Here is a 19,217-nt window from a genome sequence, read left to right on the forward strand (position 1 = left end):
TAGTTTTTCTTGGCTAACATTCTAATGGTTTGCAGATTGCCTACTACTTACCTATGAACCTAAGAATTAGAGGAGGGATCTTTAGAAAAGGGATGGAGCAAATTTAATAGAAATAAATGGAATTTCTCAGAGCAATACATGCAAAATAATGTTTAAGAGGAGGAGGATTTAAATTTAAAGGAAGCAGGATTTGTGAAATTGCATGTAATTGTTGTAGTGAATGGTAATTGTTAAAAAAGCATGTGCGTGTAATGCATGAAACTTATAAAAAAAACGTGTAATGCTTTGTTTTCTTTTTCGGGAATATTTGCTTTTTATAGCTGTGTGTGTATCTATGTCATTATTTAAATAGTGTGAATTTAATAAAGGTTAGCTGGGGAGAGTGAGAGTGAGTGGCTGATGCTGGCTGTGCCAGGGTGGAAGAGAAGGATTGGTGGTTTCATTTGGCCAGCTGAAGTCATGGACAGGTAGATTTGCATGACACCTAAAGGTCCAGGATCAATGACATGAGCTTGGCATTCCCAAAGGGTTGATGGTATTCCTCACTAATATTTGAGTTGAAACATGCTTATGGAGATGGTAGGATGCCTCATGTTGATGCAGGTACTTTCATTAGCCATTAGGAGTGGGTTTATGGCCTAAACAGAAATGCCTTCATTGCCAGTAAGTAGGTAAGGGTACACAACACCTTCATGGGTGCTTGATGACATCCCCATTTGGTCATCTCTTATCTATCTCTAATACATGAGAACAAATGGTTTCAAGGTAGTGGGAGAAGGCTTGAGAGTGAAAAAGCAAGGATATAGTTGCTGATTGTATATAGTTGGTAGAGGATGGTACAACTTCAGAAAACAGTCATGTCAAGAAAGCCATGAGTAAACATAATCTATGAGCATTAAACTGTACCGTTTCACTTAATCGTAACTAAGCTAGCAGGTGGCAGCTGAGACGGTCTCACTTACTCAAGCTCAATCTAGGTTTGTTTTTTTTTTTCTTTTAAAATACATTGTTACACAATGACACATTGTCTCCTTTAAGAGCCTACCCTGGCTTCTTTCTAAGGATTATCCCACTTTAAACATCCTAGGAAGGAGATGGTGCCTTTCTGGGTTGTGAACATTTGTGTAGAAAGTTATTGAAGTTTTCCTTTGAACTGTTCCTCTAAAATTCTTTGATTGGAAAATACCCTTTTTTGTTAGGTGAGTTTTAGAGTTGCAAACCGTAATGCATTTACAGTACTACATGGTCTTTCTTGTTTTAATTTCTCCAAGTCATTTGGGTTTCTAACCATGATGGGAATGGACCCCATTCCAAAGTAAGGTAAAAATAATAGTTAGTGAAATTAGTATTGTTTCAGTCTTTGGTGTTAGCCAAAAGTGCTCTTATCAGCACTCACAATGTACCCAGAATTGATGACTTCTGTAATTCATATGAAGTTATTTATATAGGTAGCATATCTAAGTATGACTGTAAATTATTTTTTATTAGGCCTGTTGCTTCTACTACTGTTAGAACTGTCTGGATATCTTTCTTCCACATTGCTCTCATTTCTTCCTGCAAATCTTGGTATTTTATGACTTTGCCTCTCTTTGTCTCTCTCTCTATGTGGGTGTAGCAATTTCACTGATCAATGCTACTTCTTTTTTTCATGGACTACCTGGTTTTCTCAAATCTGTTTTTGAGCTGTTAATAAGGGTGATGCCCTGTGATATAAGCTTCTTCATTCTCTATAATGCTTTTTGGTTCATGTTCAAATGCTTCTTAGCTATTTCTTTGTTATATTGTTTGCACAATCCCCAGTGCAATAATCTTGCCACATTATTGTGCATTTCAGTATACAGGCCTTTTGCAGTGAGTGGATCTCACCCAGCAACATGATATGTGTGACTGTTTCCAGTTATTTTTTTACAGACTCCGTATTTATCTATTTCTCTGACATTATCCATGGGCTTTGTAAACCATGTACATAGTCCACTATCCTGGGTCACCATTATTCGCCTTTCAACGTTTGGTTTAATTTCCCATCTGCTTAACCATTCCTGCATCAAATCTTGGTAAACATGAAGTTGTTCCATATCTCTCTATTTGCAACTATATTTATGTTTTTTTTTTTTAATTTTCTTTCCTTGTTATCTGATACTTTTTCTTATATTCTTTCTTTTTTTTTTTTTTTTTTGACACATTCAGTTGTCTGAATTTTGTCTTCTTCTGGTTTGATTTCCATTCCCACTTCACAATGAAATGCTTCTGCCAAACTAAACAAGAATGTCATTTTAGACTTCTTTTCCTTCTGTTTTAAAACTTTCACTATGTTTGGATCTGGTGAGGTCAGCAGATATGTATGCAGTCCACTGATTGCAGATCTATACATGTAATCAGTTTCAAGGAGGCCTATACCACCTTCAGGGCAATGAATATACATTCTTGGTATACACTGACTTTTTATGTATATCATTTGATAAACATGATGCATTTTTCTTAATTAACAGTCCAACTGATCCATTACATTTTGGAGCCAGTCAATCACCCCAAAACTGTAAGTTTGAAAAGAAAGAGCAAACTAGTTTATAGTTTGGACAGAGTGAAGTCTATCAGTCTGACTTTAATGGTGATGGACATGTCAGGCATTCCTCTGTCTCAGAAGATGAATTTATTTTTGTTTTACCTTTATCCTCTAGGGGAGCAAATTTAGCACTTTATGGCACTAGGAGGTTTTTTATATCTCCAGCACTAAAGGCATTAGGAAATCAGACCATTCCCTTCACTCATAACAAGTTATGTGATGTTGCTGGTTATTGTATTTTTTTTTCTGATGGATAGCAAAGGGTATGTTTTTGCTACAGTTTGACTGGTGCACCTATTCAAGAACTGGCTAGAGTTTGTTTCATCAGAGATACTGCTTCCTGTAGTGCCTTTTTATAGGTGTCTTAGTGGAGGATAACTGCAAGACAGGAGCCTGGTTGTCCACTGTCACTGTCACCAAGTAGTATATGATAGATTACCATTCTGAGTTTAGGAGATGTGTTGTTAACAAAGTTACTCAGAGAAAACTGGCTGGGATGCTGCACCCACCGTTTGGATTTATAGTTTGCTACCCTTAGATGATGAATTATTAGGAGAAAATGTTAGGGTGGGTGTTATCACCATTTCCTTTTAACTGACTGCTGTTTCATGAAGACAAATGATTGAAAGCATTGGTTTATTCTGTTCTAGAAAAAATTGGTAGTGTTGCTTTGGAATTTCTTATGGTTTGTGGGTTTAGTATACAAGTTAGATTTTCATTATGTCTGCTGAAAACTTTTTGAATTAGTGACAGTTGCTGTTTTTATTTTCAGTGTATCAAATCAAACATGCAGAAAACATTCCTGGTCACCAAAATTCAGTAAACACAGTATGGTTGTCTTCCATCTTATCACCAGTCACAGTATGCTGCCATCTTGTTTTTCAGACTTAATTTACAAGTGAAACGTCTGAGATTGCAGAAGTGACTTACATTATGTCTTGTCTTTTCCTTTTTATGCTGTAACATCCATTTCAACTAACAAGGACAGTTTTGTTTTGGCAGGAATCCATTTTAAAAGGGAGGTTTCCACCATCTGGCAGAATTGAGGGGTTTACGGCAGAGATAGGAGCTAGTGGATCCTACTGTCCTCCGCATGCAACATTACCTGTGGAAGTTACCTATTTTGACATAGCTGAACACACTGCACCTTCTCCGTTCTTGGTAAGTAAACATTACATTTTCACATCTACCCATAGCTAGCCATCTTTATAGCTGAAGCAGTTATAAGTTAGTCAAAATATCTGAGTTTTTAAGTTTAATTTTATTTCTCTTTTAATATAATGACTTTCCGTTTAATTTTTTTGCAGTAATATAAGACATGGCTGATGTTCTTCATACCACATTGCTGCAGTCCTAACACTTGGGTAGTCCGCTGTCCCAGTCGGCCCGAATACCAAAGTATATGGCTGACGTCGGTCAAGGCGCATTAGTCTGACGTCAGGACGTCAGGGTACAAATGCGCATGACCGGCGTCATATCCTCAGTCTTTTTTGCCGCATGGTCCGATGCAGAAGCAGTTTTGCAAGTGCAGGTTGGCGTTCTGAGATTTTCCGAAGTCGGAGTTTCAGACCGAATCCAAGTTGGCTAAGTACCCCGTTGGGGATTATTTTGGTTTTTTCTTGCCTCAGTATTTTACCGGATGTCAGAAAAAGTGAATAACTGTATTTCTTGTGGGAAACAGATACCTCATAGGGATTACCATACCTTGTGTATACCTTGCTTAGGGCCTGAGCACGACGTTGTTGGCTGTCGCTCTTGTGCTAGATTTAACAAATGCACTATAAAGAGAAGATTAGATTGTGCCAGGTTAGTTTTTGGGAAGCGGTGTAATTATAAAATGCCGTCGGATGCTCCGACGCCCGCAAATCAAAAAGCGCAAGGACAAAACAGCAAAGCCTAGGCTGGAAGAACCGTCCGTCCCGGACGTCGGTTCTTTAGAGGGCTCGGTGGAGCCAGGGGTTCAGCCAGAAATTTCTTTGGAATCCCAGGGAGAGACTTTATTACTGCAAGATGTGACCTCTCAGGAGGTAGGCCAGGCGGAAGGGGCTTCTCAGGTAGCTGTTCTTCCCTCCCTTCCTAAGGTGGTTAGGCCCTCCCCTGCTGTTTCCAAGGCTTCTCCCAGGGGCAGGCCGGGTTTTGTTTCAGGAGTTACCCCTAGTTCTTCAGGGTCTGTACCTAAGAAGCATATGCTTAAGATGGCAGAAGATTTGATTACAATGATTAGAGGTTCTATGCCCCCCCCTGATAAGAGGCCTAGGGTGGAACCTGAGCTTGGGAGTTTTGAGCAGTGTTCGGATGCTTCTGAGTCTTCGGCTGAAGACTTGCAGGAGTATTCCCCTTACTCTGATTCTGATGTAGATGATTCTACTCCTTCTGCTTCTCCTCCTGAGGATTTTTCATTTTCAGAGACTCTTCATTCCATGAGGGAGCATTTTAAATGGGAAGGTCAGGATTTCTCTGATTCCAGGAAAAGGCTTAGGGAATTTTTGTTTCTACCCCAGCATAGGCCTTTAGCTATACCTCCTGTTCTAGATGTGGTAGAGGATGTTTTGCAGAGGCTTCTCTGAACCCTGACTCTTTGCCTCCTGCTCCAGTTAAACCGGATAGATATTATAGGGTGCCTGAAGCTCATAAGTATCTTTTAAGAGTCCTAGGGCAGACCCAGAAACTGTTTCACAGGGGCCTAAAGGTGTTAAGGCTTCTGTTGTTAAAAATCCTGTTCCTCCAGATAAAGAGGCTAGGGCTTTGGATAGATGGGGAAAGAAAGTGTATACTTCTTCCACTTTGGCCATGAGAGCTTTGAACTGCCAGTTTCACATGTTGAAATACCAAAATTATCTCCTTTCACAATTAAAGTCTAAGGTAGATGCTTTGGCGGAAGGTATTGAGTGTAAAGAGTTGCAGGATTTAGTTCATGTTTCTGAACAGGTGGGTAAGCATTCTTTGCAATGTGGTTTTGATGCTGTGCAGGCCTCTTCGAGGGTGGCTGCCACTGGTTCGGTTCTTCGCAGGCACGCCTGGTTGAGGGATCAGAATTTAGCTGAGCATGTGAAAACAAGGATTTTAGATGCTCCCTTACAATCTGATGTGTTGTTTGGTTCGCCTGTGGAAGCAGTTCTAAAGAAAATGGAAGACAAGGCTAAGTCTATGCAGACTGTTAAAGATTTTTTGCAGGTTCAGCCTCCAAGTTTAGTAGAAATTGGCCTACCAAGGGGTGGACATATCCTGCTTATGATTCCCAGTCTAGGGGTAGGTCTAGACGTGGTAGAGGCAGAGCTCAAGGTTCTTTTAGGCCTAGAACAGGGAGTTCACCTGCTCAGTCTTCTGGTGAGGGCAGGGGTCAGTCCTTTCGTAAACAGACACAATGACCTGCCTTTTCAGCTGCCAGAATCTTATCGTCTGGCAGCACCTTTGGGAGGAAGGTTGGCACTTTTCAAAGAAAACTGGAGTTTAATTACCCAAGACAGATGGGTATTGGATATCATTCACCACGGTTACAGGTTTTATTTCCATACCTTGCCTCCTTTCAAAGGCATGCCAGACATTCCTCCTCAACAAAGGAAAGAGGCTCACAAGCAAATTTCTCTGTTGCTCCAAATAGGGGCCATTCAGCCGGTTCCTGTGCCAGAAAGGGGCCTAGGATTTTATTCTCGCCTGTTCCTAGTACCAAAAAAGGGGAACACGTGGAGACCAATTTTGGATCTGTCTATCCTCAACACTTATCTGGACATTCCCAAGTTCAAAATGTTGACGTTACAACAGCTTTTACCTCTGCTGGGCAAAGATCACTGGATGGTAACTTTGGATCTCAAGGAAGCTTACCTTCATGTTCCTATCAGACTAATTTGCAGGAAGTATCTGCGTTTGAGCTGGGAATTCTCATTATCAGTTCTCTGCATTGCCCTTTGGCTTATCTACTGCCCAGAGTATTCACAAAGGTTCTGGCTCCAGTGATAGCTTTCTTCAGGCTAAAAGGAATACAAATCTATCCTTATTTGGACGATTGCCTGATTCTGGCTCAAGGAAGGGACGTGCTTCTTCAGCATTTGGAATATGTGATAGCAGTGCTAAGATGCCTAGGGTATTCTGTGAACGAAATAAAGTCCAGTCTAGTACCCTCTCAAGACATGTGCTTTCTGGGTGTGAGACTGAATACAGCAACCCAGATGGCCTTTTTAACCCCGGACAAACAAAAGAATCTTTCTCTTTACTTCCATCAACTATCTCATCAGTCCGGGCTGACTGCAAGGACAGTCCTTCAAGCCTTAGGGTTCATGGCATCTTGTATTCTGGTACTTCCCAATGCCAAACTGCATATGAGGAAGCTACAATGGTATCTCAAAATGTATGGACACAGCACTGCCAGGATTTGGACACTGTCATTCAAATAATACCTTGCATTCAAAAGGAATTTTTGTGGTGGGCTCAGGAATGTCACCTAAACAAGGGACTCTCTGTGACCCGGCCAGAGGCGAGTCAGATTCTAACGACAGATGCCTCAGACACAGCTTGGGGAGCTCATCTGAATGGAAAGTGGATACAAGACAAGTGGCCTGCCAGACTGCAGCATCTACATATCAACATGAAGGAGATGTTAGCAGTCCAGTTTGCATTACTGGCTTTCAAGGATTTACTTCTTCCAGGGCAGGTGTTGATTCTAACAGACAACACAACTGTCATGTGGTACATCAACAAACAAGGGGAACACATTCTTATCCTCTATGCAGGCAAGCAATGATTTTGTGGGAGACTGCGTTAAGCTTGCAGCTGAATCTTCAAGCAAGGTTTCTGCCAGGAGCACAGAACTCCTTAGCAGATGTGTTAAGCAGGCAAATCATGGATCCCCACGAGTGGAAACTGGATCTTCATGTATTTCAGACATTGACAGTGTCATGGGGAACTCCAGACATAGATCTGTTCGCTTCTCCACTAAACCACCAGCTGCCAAAGTTTTGCACGAAAAGGTTTCATCACACAGCCTGGAAAGTGGATGCTCTTTCTTTCAGTTGGAAAAATCTTCATGTGTATGCCTTTCCACCTCTGCCTCTCCTCCCAAAGGTACTTCTAAAGGTCAGACAAGACAAGCCAAGGATGATTTTAATAGCTCCAGATTGGCCTCGGCAGCACTGGTACCCATTGCTGAGGAGTCTGGTAAGGAAGCCTCCATGGCCCTTACCTTTGATTCCACACCTATTGTCTCAGAAGGACGGGCATCTGCTCAATGTCAAGCTTCACTCTCTTCATCTAACAGCTTGGCATATTCTGTTTTGAACCATAGCAGGTCTCAGCTTCCTCAACAAGTTTTGAATGTGATTATGGAAGCCAGAAGACCTAGTACAAGGAAAATGTACGCAGGAAAATGGAAGAGATTTTTATTTTGGTGTGCAGCAAAGGATTTGGATGTTTGAGCCAAATTTGAGTGTGGCTCTTCAATATCTTACTGAGTTATTGGACAAAGGTTTGTCTTTCTCTTCCATTAAGATTCATGCTGCAGCAATTTCAGCTCACTATGATTGTGACCCACCATTGTTTTCTCATCCTTTGTTCAAGCAATTTCTTAGAGGGGCAAAGAATATAAGACCCCACGTAGAGCTCCTACTCCTGCTTGGGACCTCAATTTTGTGTTGGAGAAACTCACTCTACAACCTTTTGAGCCTGCAGCTACTGCTGAATTGAAATATTTGTCATGGAAGACTGCTTTTTTGTTAGCCATTACATCTGCAAGAAGGGTGTCTGAATTGCAGGCCCTTATGGCGGTGGAGCCTTTCCTGATTTTTCATAAGGATAGGGTATCTTTACGTACTAATCCTTCCTTTATGCCTAAAGTGGTTTCTAGTGTGGCTTTAAACCAAACTATTCATTTGCCTACCTTTTATGCAGATCCCCAAAATAAGGGGGAAAAGATTTTGCACACTTTAGATGTACACAGGCAGTTGCGTTATTATTTAAGCAGGACTAAGGATTTTAGGCAGTCTCAGCAGTTGTTTGTTTCTTTTGCTTTGAGTTCTCAGGGCAAGCCTGTGTCAAAACAAACTATTTCTAAGTGGATTGGGTTTTGCATTGCATTTTGTTATTCCCATCATGGCAAGGAGATTCCAGCTGGGATTAGGCCTCATTCCACTAGGGCTACTGCCACTTCAACAGCATTTCTAAGGGGTGGCAACTAAGGATATTTTGGAGGCAGCTACTTGGAGTTCAGTGCATACTTTCTCTGAGCATTACCACCTTCCTCTCTACTCTAAATCTAGGGCTGGTTTTGCCACGGCTATTTTGCAGGGCATGTTGTCAGCTCCTGCTTCCTTATGATTTGCCAGCCTCCCTTACCTCTGCTTTGGGATTCTACCCAAGTGTTAGGACTGCAGCAATGTGGTATGAAGAACATAGTACAGTTTTGTACCTACCATAAATGTAGATGTTCAAGATCCACATTGCTGCAGTCCAATTCCTCCCTCCTTCCCCTCTGTGTTTAGGGGTGGTTGTGTGGGTGTGGTTATACTCTTGTAAATTTGTATATATTGTATATATATTTGGTGCAGGAGTGTGTGGTTTTTTTTTGGTTTTAGCCTTATCTTTTTAGGGTCTTCTGACATCTGGGGCAAGAAAAGACTGAGGATATGACGTCGGTCATGCGCATTTGTACCCTGACGTCAGACTAATGCGCCTTGACCGACGTCAGCCATATACTTTGGTATTCGGGCCGACTGGGACAGCGGACTACCCAAGTGTTAGGACTGCAGCAATGTGGATCTTCGAACATCTACATTTATGGTAGGTACAAAACTGTACTTTTCTCAAGTCATCAGAGTGGTAAAAACTATACCATTAACTTTTCCCAGTACAGCATACAGGTCTGCAAAACAGCCTGTCATTGTGATGCAGTGTAAGGTGTATTACAGTGAGTACGGGCAACAGCAATTACTATGATTCATTATAGTTTAGTTTTGTTACAGTAGTGACACCCCCCTCCCGATAATGCAGCAGTTTTATGGTGAAGTAACTCCTGTTATAGTGATCTGTCAATGTAAGACTTCAGAAGAGCAAAATAAATAAATAGTTGTGTTTTCCTTTCACTATGTTGATTGATCCTACTGATGAGATTAGAAAGAGTGGTACCTCTGTCCTCACATATGCATTTACAAAGAATCAGTTATGTAAAATATAGTAGAATACATTTCATGCACACTAGTCCATCAAGACATTTGTTTTTACGTAAACTCAGAATTTGGTCAGTACATTTAGAAAAAATAAATAAATGGCCCATGACAATCTTATTTAAAGAGTTGCAGTTTTCTCTTCATTGCCTTCCAATGATTCATTGGGATTGCAGCAAAAGAAAGTCAACAATAGAGTTGCAGACTGCTGGTTGGAAAGTACAGCAAGGGTTGTGGTAAGTTTTTTTTCTTAATTCTGACAGAAAGCCAGATATGGCATTTGAAAAGCAAATAAACTGTTTACAATATAGTCTGAGATCAGGAATTAACTCATGATAATATTATTTTGTGATAACTATGTTACAGATCTTAACAGTTGGACCAGTGACTTCATAACTTGTATTATAATCAACTTTATTAGGCAAGTCTACAACTTAAGTGGTTTGTTATATGTCAATGTCCTCTTAAAGCTCAACTTCTATTACAGAATTGCATATGGCCTTTTTTTAACTAGGGAGTTATGCTCATGATCTCTAGTAGTGCTCAGTTCCGTACTTTTAATCCTGTAATCATTTATTTTTTATGTCTTATTGACAGTTTGTTATTGGTTTTCCATTTTCTTGTTATGGATTTCATTGCCACTGTCAACACTAAAGATTATGCTTTCACATGTTTAATATGTGTTATTTTTTACAAACTCAATAAGAACATATGTATACTGAGATTAAATTATTTTCTATGTATAAGATTTGACATATTTTTCAGTTCATTTTTGAACTGAAACAGCTCAGTACATGGCCAAAATATATCTCACCAAGAACCTCATTTTTTTTTTCAAATCCTGAAGGGGTATAAAAATATTCTTGCAAACACTTCAATGCAAGAATCATAAATGTTCATAGTTTAGTGGCTTTCTAGGGAGAAGACATGTTCCCCTGCACTGATCATCTGTAATATTTCTATTTAACTGTTCACTTTATACTATTTTTTAATTTTATACTATATTGTCTTCTCAAATCTAATGTTGCCTTATGCGTTCTTTTTGTTACTCCTTTCTGGTGTGCCTTTTCTGTTCTGGCCACAGTTATAAAATCTACTGTTTTTTGGATTAACAAATTCACTGTCTAGCCTCAGCATATCTTCCTTCAGCTCTAACTGTAGACTTGTATATGCAAGCTGATCCGAGTTCAGTAACCCCAAAATTTGTATAGCTTCATCCCATTTTATTACTTCATCTTTTTTTATAATATGCTCTTAAGATCTCACTTCTTTGTTTCTTTCTTTTCCAAATGTTCCGTACATTTTCTTTTGTGTTCTTTGTATTGTTATGTACAGTAAAGCCTGTTGATGGTGGTCTATGTTTAAAGTGAAGACATACTTAATAGTTTTTGTATATACACAACTGTATTTACCAGTTGTTATATTCCTTTCCTAAATCTGCCCAAATGCCCACATGTAATCCTGAAGTTGCTGAAATGTCTTCCCACATTTTTATCTGCTTGCTAAGCATCCTTTATCAACTAAATTCCCAAGTGTCTCATGTTGTCATAAACCCAGAAAAAAGGGCAGTTACATACTAAATCAAGCACTGGGAATAATTCATTTCTGTAGCCATTGTTTTTGCTTCATTTATTTTATTCCCTGCTGTATTTATAAAATACTTAAGTTTATCACATACAGTTTTTATGTCATGCTACATTATGGATTGGTAAAATGCAGTATCATGTCATCCATAAAAAGGACTCTTTTGTCATTAGTATTTCTCCATTTATATCAAATTATATTTGATTGTTTCATTTCTGTAGCTAATGGCTCTAAATAGAAAGCAAATAAGGCTCTCTGTTGAAATGTCGGCACTCATAACTCTGATTGATGACATGACACACCGAAAGATAAAAAAAGACCAAAAATGCAGGGGAAGAGTGAAAATCAAACACATCCCCAAACTTATATACTCTGAGATCCCCATACCTTATACAAAAGGGAGTATTCCAAGAAATGTTAGTCTTGGACTCGGTATATGAAAGTCTGTTTTTTCAGCAGTTCAGTCTCTGTATTTAGGAACATTTTAAATGGTTACCAACAAATAATAATGATGAAAGTGGACACCTGTGTAGTTCCTCTTGAATGTCAAAATGCGTTAGATAACTTACCATCACACTTCACTATAGCCTGAGCTCTTCTGTAGGTATTGATTGTTAAGGGGCCTCTGTTATTCGGGATATACTTTTCTGAGGTGCAGGCCAAAATCAGTGGGCTATGGCTGACCAAGTTTGCAGATGACTGCAAGCTGGGCGCTGTCATCAATTCCCCAAGTGATGTGGACATCCTCCAAGAGGATCTCACCCAAACAAGTGACTGGTGCCAGAAACATGGCATCAAGCTGAATGCCAAAAAATGCATCATTATCCCTTTTGAGGAGAGTGACTTCACATTTATTATCACATTAATAACGTCCTAAGTACACAATCAGTAGTGAGGGATTTGGGTGCCCAGGTTGATAGCAATCTGACTTTTGATCACCATGTTGCTTCCATTGTATTGGAAAGCTTTTCTACATGGACCACCTCATAAGTAAGGGTATCTCATCCAGGGACAAAGAGGTCATGAGATACCTGTATTCTTCCCTTATAAGGCCAATTATTGAGTACAATGTCCCCATCGACATGTACCTCACAAAGCACATGCAGCAGTTGGAGAGACCACAGACGTTCCTCACCATGAGAATCCAGGGCCTCAAACACCTACCCTACACAGATAGGCTAAAAGCCCTGTCCCTCTACTCGGTTTGATACAGACTCCTTAGAGGTGACCTCTATCTGGCATACAAAGCAATCTCAGACCCTGCCTTGATAAGACTGCTGCATATCCGCAAGTCAAGCTCCCCGTGAGCAACCTGTATGCGTGACCTCAACCTAGTTTGTGATATCAATAGGACTTGTTGGCAGGACAGATTTGTGTCCCAGAGACTTTCCCATCTGTGGAATAGACTCCCTCTCCATGTCAAACAGAGTACCTCATTATCCCTTTTTAAGTGCAACCTGGATAACTGGATGGGAATCAGAAAATACACTCCTGGGATTCCACCTGTGTGTCTGCTAGACAAGGGGCTCTGGGTTCTGACTTGTCTAAACATGGGCCTAACTCTTGGCTAGGCTTATAAGGGCCTCAGGGCCAGTAGCCTAGTAAACTCCTATGATCCTGCTGCTCAGGGCCAGTAACCTCCTATGATTCTGCTGTGATCCTGTAAGGTTATCTATATTTATGAAAACCACAATGACTCAAAAGACCTTTTAGTAAATTCCCAACTCATTCTGTTAAATTGCATCGAAACCTATTAATATTAGTATTTTATTGTTGCCAAGTGCATCCTTTTGAATCACAAGGTTTTGTTAATGTTGTCAAATGTGTGCCTGCATTCTGTAAACCCACACTGTTCTATTATTCTTGACAATATTTTTGATATTCTTTTTGCCAAAATCATCATAAACACTTTGTAGTCATGATTCATAACCAGTATGACCTTGTGTCAAGAAGATTTTTTCTCTTATGGGCACAACCCAGTCTAAAATGTGTTTTTTTTAAATGTTAGTTGCCATGCCTGTAATATAAAATTGCTTCTCCACAATCTCACACTGTTATGGCAGTCTTAGCCTGTTGCCCTCTTCCCCTCAGCTCCTAGTGTTACTCTATTCCTAATGACATCTTTACCAACTAAATGGTACTAATATTGCTCTTTCCTGAAAACAAGTTCTCATATTCAGTGTCTAATTTAACCAATACCAGTCTCTGTATTTATATTAACTCTTATCAGTATCCTAATAAAATGTAAACTAGCAATACTAGTCTCTGCACTTACATTAACCTTTGTTATTATTATCTTAATGTAACTAAATCTGCATAATGCCTATCATAATGGAGCTGTGAGTTGATCTTGCCTCTCACCTGACCATTTTCTTTTTTTTTCAAACACCTTTACTGAATTATCACTTGTGACACAAGCAAATTTACATTCATATAAAAATAATCAAAGTAACACACTTCACATATATTGCTATATATCACATAACCTAAGCAATATTACATAAATTAATTTCTGCTTTTTTTTAAACAAGAAACATCTTCATTAAACCATCACTTACTACATAGGCAGTCACACATTTATATGAAAGAAAAACAAAACACAATGACTCAGTCCTAGTGGCAAGCATTTTACATTACAAACCATACTGACACACTCCCAGTTGCAAACATTACGCATCGCTTATAATCTACCCAATCTTTCTCACTCAAACATTACATAGCTCATTTAACTCCTGCTGCCTTTTAGGCCTCATTTCTCCCTTGCATGTATTGTTCCCACAATTTCCATTTTTCCCTATGTAGTTTGCTCCTACCCTTTTCTAAACATCTCAGTTCTAGTTGTTTTATCTGTTACTATATTCACTACTTCTAGTAGAGTTAGTATAGATTTTGAGTTCCATTTTCTAGTAATTGTTTTTTGGCAGCCACCATTATTAGATACAGCAAGGCAATTTTGATTCTGTATCATAGCTCAGAAAATCATGTCCCTCATCAGACCAATCTGCCCACCCAGCATCTCCAACAGTGGATCCCGCAGGGAATCCTTTACGTCTGCAAACTCACTGCACTCCCAAAAAATATGTGCCCAGTTACCTCTTTCTTCCCCTTCACAACTCTAACATGTACTGTCTACTTGAGTAAGAATTCTCTGGTGTCTGATTGGGTATAAAATATGTATATAAACATTTCCATACAAAAATCCTAAATCTTCTAGATTTTATTACATATTTGGGAGGCATACATATATCTTCCCATTATTTCTTTGTGAATCCCAATCCTTTCTAACCTCCTCTGATTGATTCTTATAGTTGTCATGCAATATTTTATATGCTCTACTAATTATTTATTTTTTAATGGCAACTTCTGTTCTAGATTCTATTAAAAACTCTACCAGTGGTGGTCTTTCATTTAGGACCCCCTCATTTCTTTCTCTTTGCCTATACTCTGATATCAATCCTAGATAGGGAAGGCAGTCTCTAACCTGCAGTCCATATAAATTCTTGGCATCTTCCCATTCTGTCATCTTTCCCTCTCTAGTTATTTGCTCTTAATACCTTGGTTCTTTTGCCAGTTTTCTCCAATACATTCCAGCCCCCTCTAGCCTATTGTCTGTATCCCTAATTGCAGTAATCCCTATTGGCAGAATCACCTTTCTCCATTTCCGTGTTGCTTTAGTTTTTAGGATACTTTCTGCAACTTTATGGATATAATATTCTGTATGGTTATTGTTATTCTCCTTAAAGGCCTGCATCCAAAATCCCAGTCTCTCAAGTTCCCTTGTGTTTCATCATCATCCCTTTCCACTTTGAATGATAGTTTTCTGCTTGCACTTTGTATAGGAGTCTTAACCGTGAAGCTCTGAAATGCACCTTCAAATTGGGTAATCCCAGTCTGCCCCGTTCTACTGAAATAATCAGCTTATCCCACTTGACTCTTGGTGTCTTCCCTTCTCAGATAAAGTCCTTCACCTAGTTATTAATTGATACCCACAACTTCTCTTCTGGCTGATAAAAATATGCCTGACCTGTGTATAAGACTAAAGGAACTAAAAACATTTTAACTGCTTGTGTCTTACTACTCATACCCATATAACAAAGCTTCCATTTTCTCAGTTTTTGTATTACCTTTTGTTTAGTTTCTTCCCACATACCCTTAGCTGCCACACTAGAATCATTTTTAATCCATACTCTTAAATATTTCATTTTATCATGTCCCCATAAATATGGGTATTCCTGAACCAGTTCATTTGTGGTGCATAATTTACCACTATTGCGTTTGTTTTAGCTTCATTAATTTTGTATCCTGAAAAGATCTGAAACTGTCTCAAAATGTTCCACAACACTGTAATGTCTTTTTCTGGTTTTGTCAGGTACAAAATAATATCTGCAAATAAAGCCAGCTTTTCTTGACTACCATACCAGTTATATCCTTGAATTTCTGAGTCCCTTATTTTTTTTTTTGCCAATGGTTCTAAATATAATGCAAATAATAAAGGGGAAAGAGGACACCCCCCCTACCTGGTTCCTCTGGTCAATCTGAAATTATCAGACAGGACCCCACCCACTTTAATTTTCACCTTTGATCCCTCACATATTCTCCTAATCAACCTTATAATTTTTTTCAGGAAATGAAAACTGCTTCTGTTGCCCTACTCATAAAGTCCCAGCTTACTCTATCAAATGCTTTGTCTGCATCACGACCCACAAACAACAGTGGTGTTTTCTTACATTATGCTTCCCTCTGGATCATCGGTGTTCTGTTAATGTTGTCAAATGTTTGCCTCCCCTCCACAAAACCACATTGATCCATATCTATCAGTTTTGGCATTACTTTTGCTATTCGTTTAGCCATTATAGACATGAACACTTTATTATCACGGTTTAGTATTGAAATGGGCCAGTACGAAGCTGGATGTGATGGATCCTTACTCTGTTTAGGTGTTACAGCTACCATGCTTTCTTCCAGAATGGTGGCACTTCTCCCTTCTTAAGGTATTGTTAAACAAAACCTTCCAGATCTTTATCAGTTTTTTTTCCCGCCTAACTTCCAAACTTCCACAGGAATACCATGTATTGCTGGGGGCTTTCCTGTTGATTGGTTATACATCAATTTTGATCTCATCTCCTCCTATATACTGTTAGTAATTGAGCCTCCTCTGCCTCTAACCTTGGCATATTTATTTCGTCCATAAACATTTCCATTTGTAACTTTTCTTAGTTTTAGTATTTCTCTGCTTTATAAAGACTCTCATAGAATTTCCGAAATATTTCTAATACCCCTACAAGATCTCTTGTTTCCTTCTTTGTTATAGGCTGCCTAAGTTTTGTGACAGCCCTTTCTACTTTTTGTTGCCTGAGTCTTTGTACTAAAAGTGTTTCTGCTCTAGTGTTATCAAAAAACAGTGTCTTAGCAGTCTTTCTAAGCTTGTGCATATTATCAAGGTAATCCCTTATTTTCTGCCTAGCATTTTGCAGTTGTTCCTCTTCTGTGAGATTCCCCCTATTCTGCAATACTTTCACGTTTACCAGTCCCTCTAAATAATTCTTGTTACTTCTTAACCATAGCTCCCTTTCTTTTATTTCTACCCTATTTTTAAACGCCACCTTAATTTTATCCCACTCCCTAGCTATATTTTCAGAAGAAATTCCTATCCTCTCTAGCAGCTCCTGAATAATCTTCACTTACCTATTCCTTAAATTTCTCTCTTTTCAACAGAAAGGTGGGAAAGTGCCAATATCTCATTTTTATTTCATTACCCTGTGTTTTTCTTTTAGCGATTATTGGCGCATGATCTGAAATAGTTATTGGGTGTGTATCAAGACCTTCAGTTAAATGCACATGTTCCTGTGAAATGTAAATTCTGTCTAGCCTAGCCCAGTTTTTATATCTTAGAGAATAATATGTTAATTCCATCTGACCTCCTATTACTGAATTGATGTCTTCCATGCCAAATATTTTCATAAATTTCTTCAAAAATCTACCCTCCTTTGTTATATTTCCCTTCTGGGCCCCCCAGACACATCTTCACTGCTGCAAATCAAGTTCCATTCCCCACCTGTAAGTAATAATCTGATATTGTTAATCCTCGTTCATTCCTTACGCATGGGTATCGGTTCCGACCTCGGAACCAAGCCGGCCATTTTCCAAGCTCGCGTCCGCTTCAAGCTCTCGAGCTAAACTCTCACCCACAATTCCCCTGTCCCTGATACCTCAGATTTTGTTTGCCGCGTTGCCCATTCGGTCATGTCAAGCTACTTTTCTTGAGCTAAGTACAGTTATTTGTTGTTTAATAGTTTTTCAGGTTACTTTTCTATCAGAAAAGTTTATATTTCATTGTCTCTTACCCTATCGCATCTAGCGTACATAATTTCTTCAGGTTTTTCTGCTCCTTTCTTTACCACTTTTACCGCGAGGTATCTCTCTTTACCATCGTTGGTAATCCTTTCCCCTTTTTCTCATACCTTCGGGTACTCTCTTGTACCATTGCTGGTACCTTTTCTTTTCATTAATTTGCTGTTATGGCAGATAAGAAAGGTAGTCCGGGGTTTAAGCGGTGTTCTGATTGTGGACACAAACTACCTACTTCTGATGCGCACTCTTTGTGTGTTTATTGTTTGGGAGCTTCCCATTTGTCTGTTGACCCACCCTGTACTATTTGTGAGAACTTTTCGAGTAGAACCTTGTTGGAAAGGAAAAACAAGCTGTTACTGAAGGGACTTCTTAAATCTCCCTTTTCAGAGGCTATTTCTGGGTCGGAGGCCTCAACCCCTCCTAGAGCCCATAAGAAAATCTTGGATGTTCCTACTAAGGCTAAATCTTTGCCTTCGTCCCCTGCTGAGGACTCCCGCCAACCAAAACCTAAAAAGGCTAAAGTTTCGGCTCCGGAGCTCACTTAGTTAGCCCCAGTACTTTCAATGCGTAGACCTTCGGCTTCATTAGTGATCTCGGCTCCATCTTCTCCTGCAGCCTTCACTATATCGGCACCGAGGGGCTCCTCACTTCAGACTATTACCACTGTATCGGCACCGACCATTCAGTCGGCGCAAACCTTGACCGCGTCAGCTCTGAGATCTTCCTCGGAACCATCGCCTTTATTGTTGACTCCAGTTTTGACGGTTCCAGCTTTGGCACCATCCACTTCAGCACCGATCCCTGTGTCGGTGCAGACCATGACCTTGGCACCGATGATTTCTTCAGTGCAAACAACCGTAGTCCACTCTTTCTTGGCACCATTGTCCTTGGTGCAGACAGGTGAGATGGTCACCGAGTTTGCCTCTTCTGTGGACAGGCCTGTTTCTCCCTCAGTCTCTGTGAGGTCCACTAGAAGCCTTTCTGAACATGAGGTGTTGCGTCTTGTGGATCAGGTGCTCTTGGCCAGAGGTATCCCACCCTTCAGGAACTATCCTTCCTTGGGAGGTGATCACGCGTCTCCAAAGACCCCTTCTTATTCTCCTTCATTGCCTTTGAAGTCCATGGATGTAGCACAGTCTTCCCCTTCTGCAGTCCCCTTTATGGATCTCACTAAGGAACCGCAGTTGCCTTTGTGGCAGGAAAGTTTCACTACAACCCAGGATGTCAGTTGTGACACACATAGTTTGCTGCTCCACAGCCATCCAGGGACTCCAGGTCAGCAGGCTGAGCCACTTAGGTGAGGGGTGACCCCTGTCCGAGACATGCACTCCTCTTTGGGTGGACCAGCCTTCCAACTGATGGAGAAGGCTTTTGCTGCTGCTGGTGATACTAGACTGTCTATACCTCCGCCCTCCTCTGGTACACTGGTTTCACAAGTCGCACCCAGTGGACACTGGATGCAAGGGCCTCAGGACATATTCCCAAAGGAATCCCCTTTTCCCCTGTCTTCTCCAGCTTTTCTCACTGAGGAGATCCTCCGGAAAAGTTAGTGTAAGAGGAAGCACATG

The 19,217-nt window shown here is 40.0% G+C and overlaps 1 protein-coding gene across 1 annotated transcript in view; it reads left to right on the plus strand.

The window, feature by feature from the left end:
* The window catches only part of FAM214B (family with sequence similarity 214 member B), a 2,663,862-nt gene that overhangs the window by 2,434,272 nt on the left and 210,373 nt on the right, over positions 1–19,217 (plus strand). Inside the window, exon 13 of the mRNA XM_044077337.1 lies at positions 3,566–3,724. Within this exon, the coding sequence (XP_043933272.1) occupies positions 3,566–3,724 (159 nt within the window). The remainder of the gene's footprint in view (positions 1–3,565; positions 3,725–19,217) is intronic.

This window comes from Protopterus annectens, chromosome 1.part1, assembly GCF_019279795.1.
Source record: "Protopterus annectens isolate FY-2018-M chromosome 1.part1, PAN1.0, whole genome shotgun sequence".
Classification (NCBI taxonomy): domain Eukaryota; kingdom Metazoa; phylum Chordata; order Ceratodontiformes; family Protopteridae; genus Protopterus; species Protopterus annectens.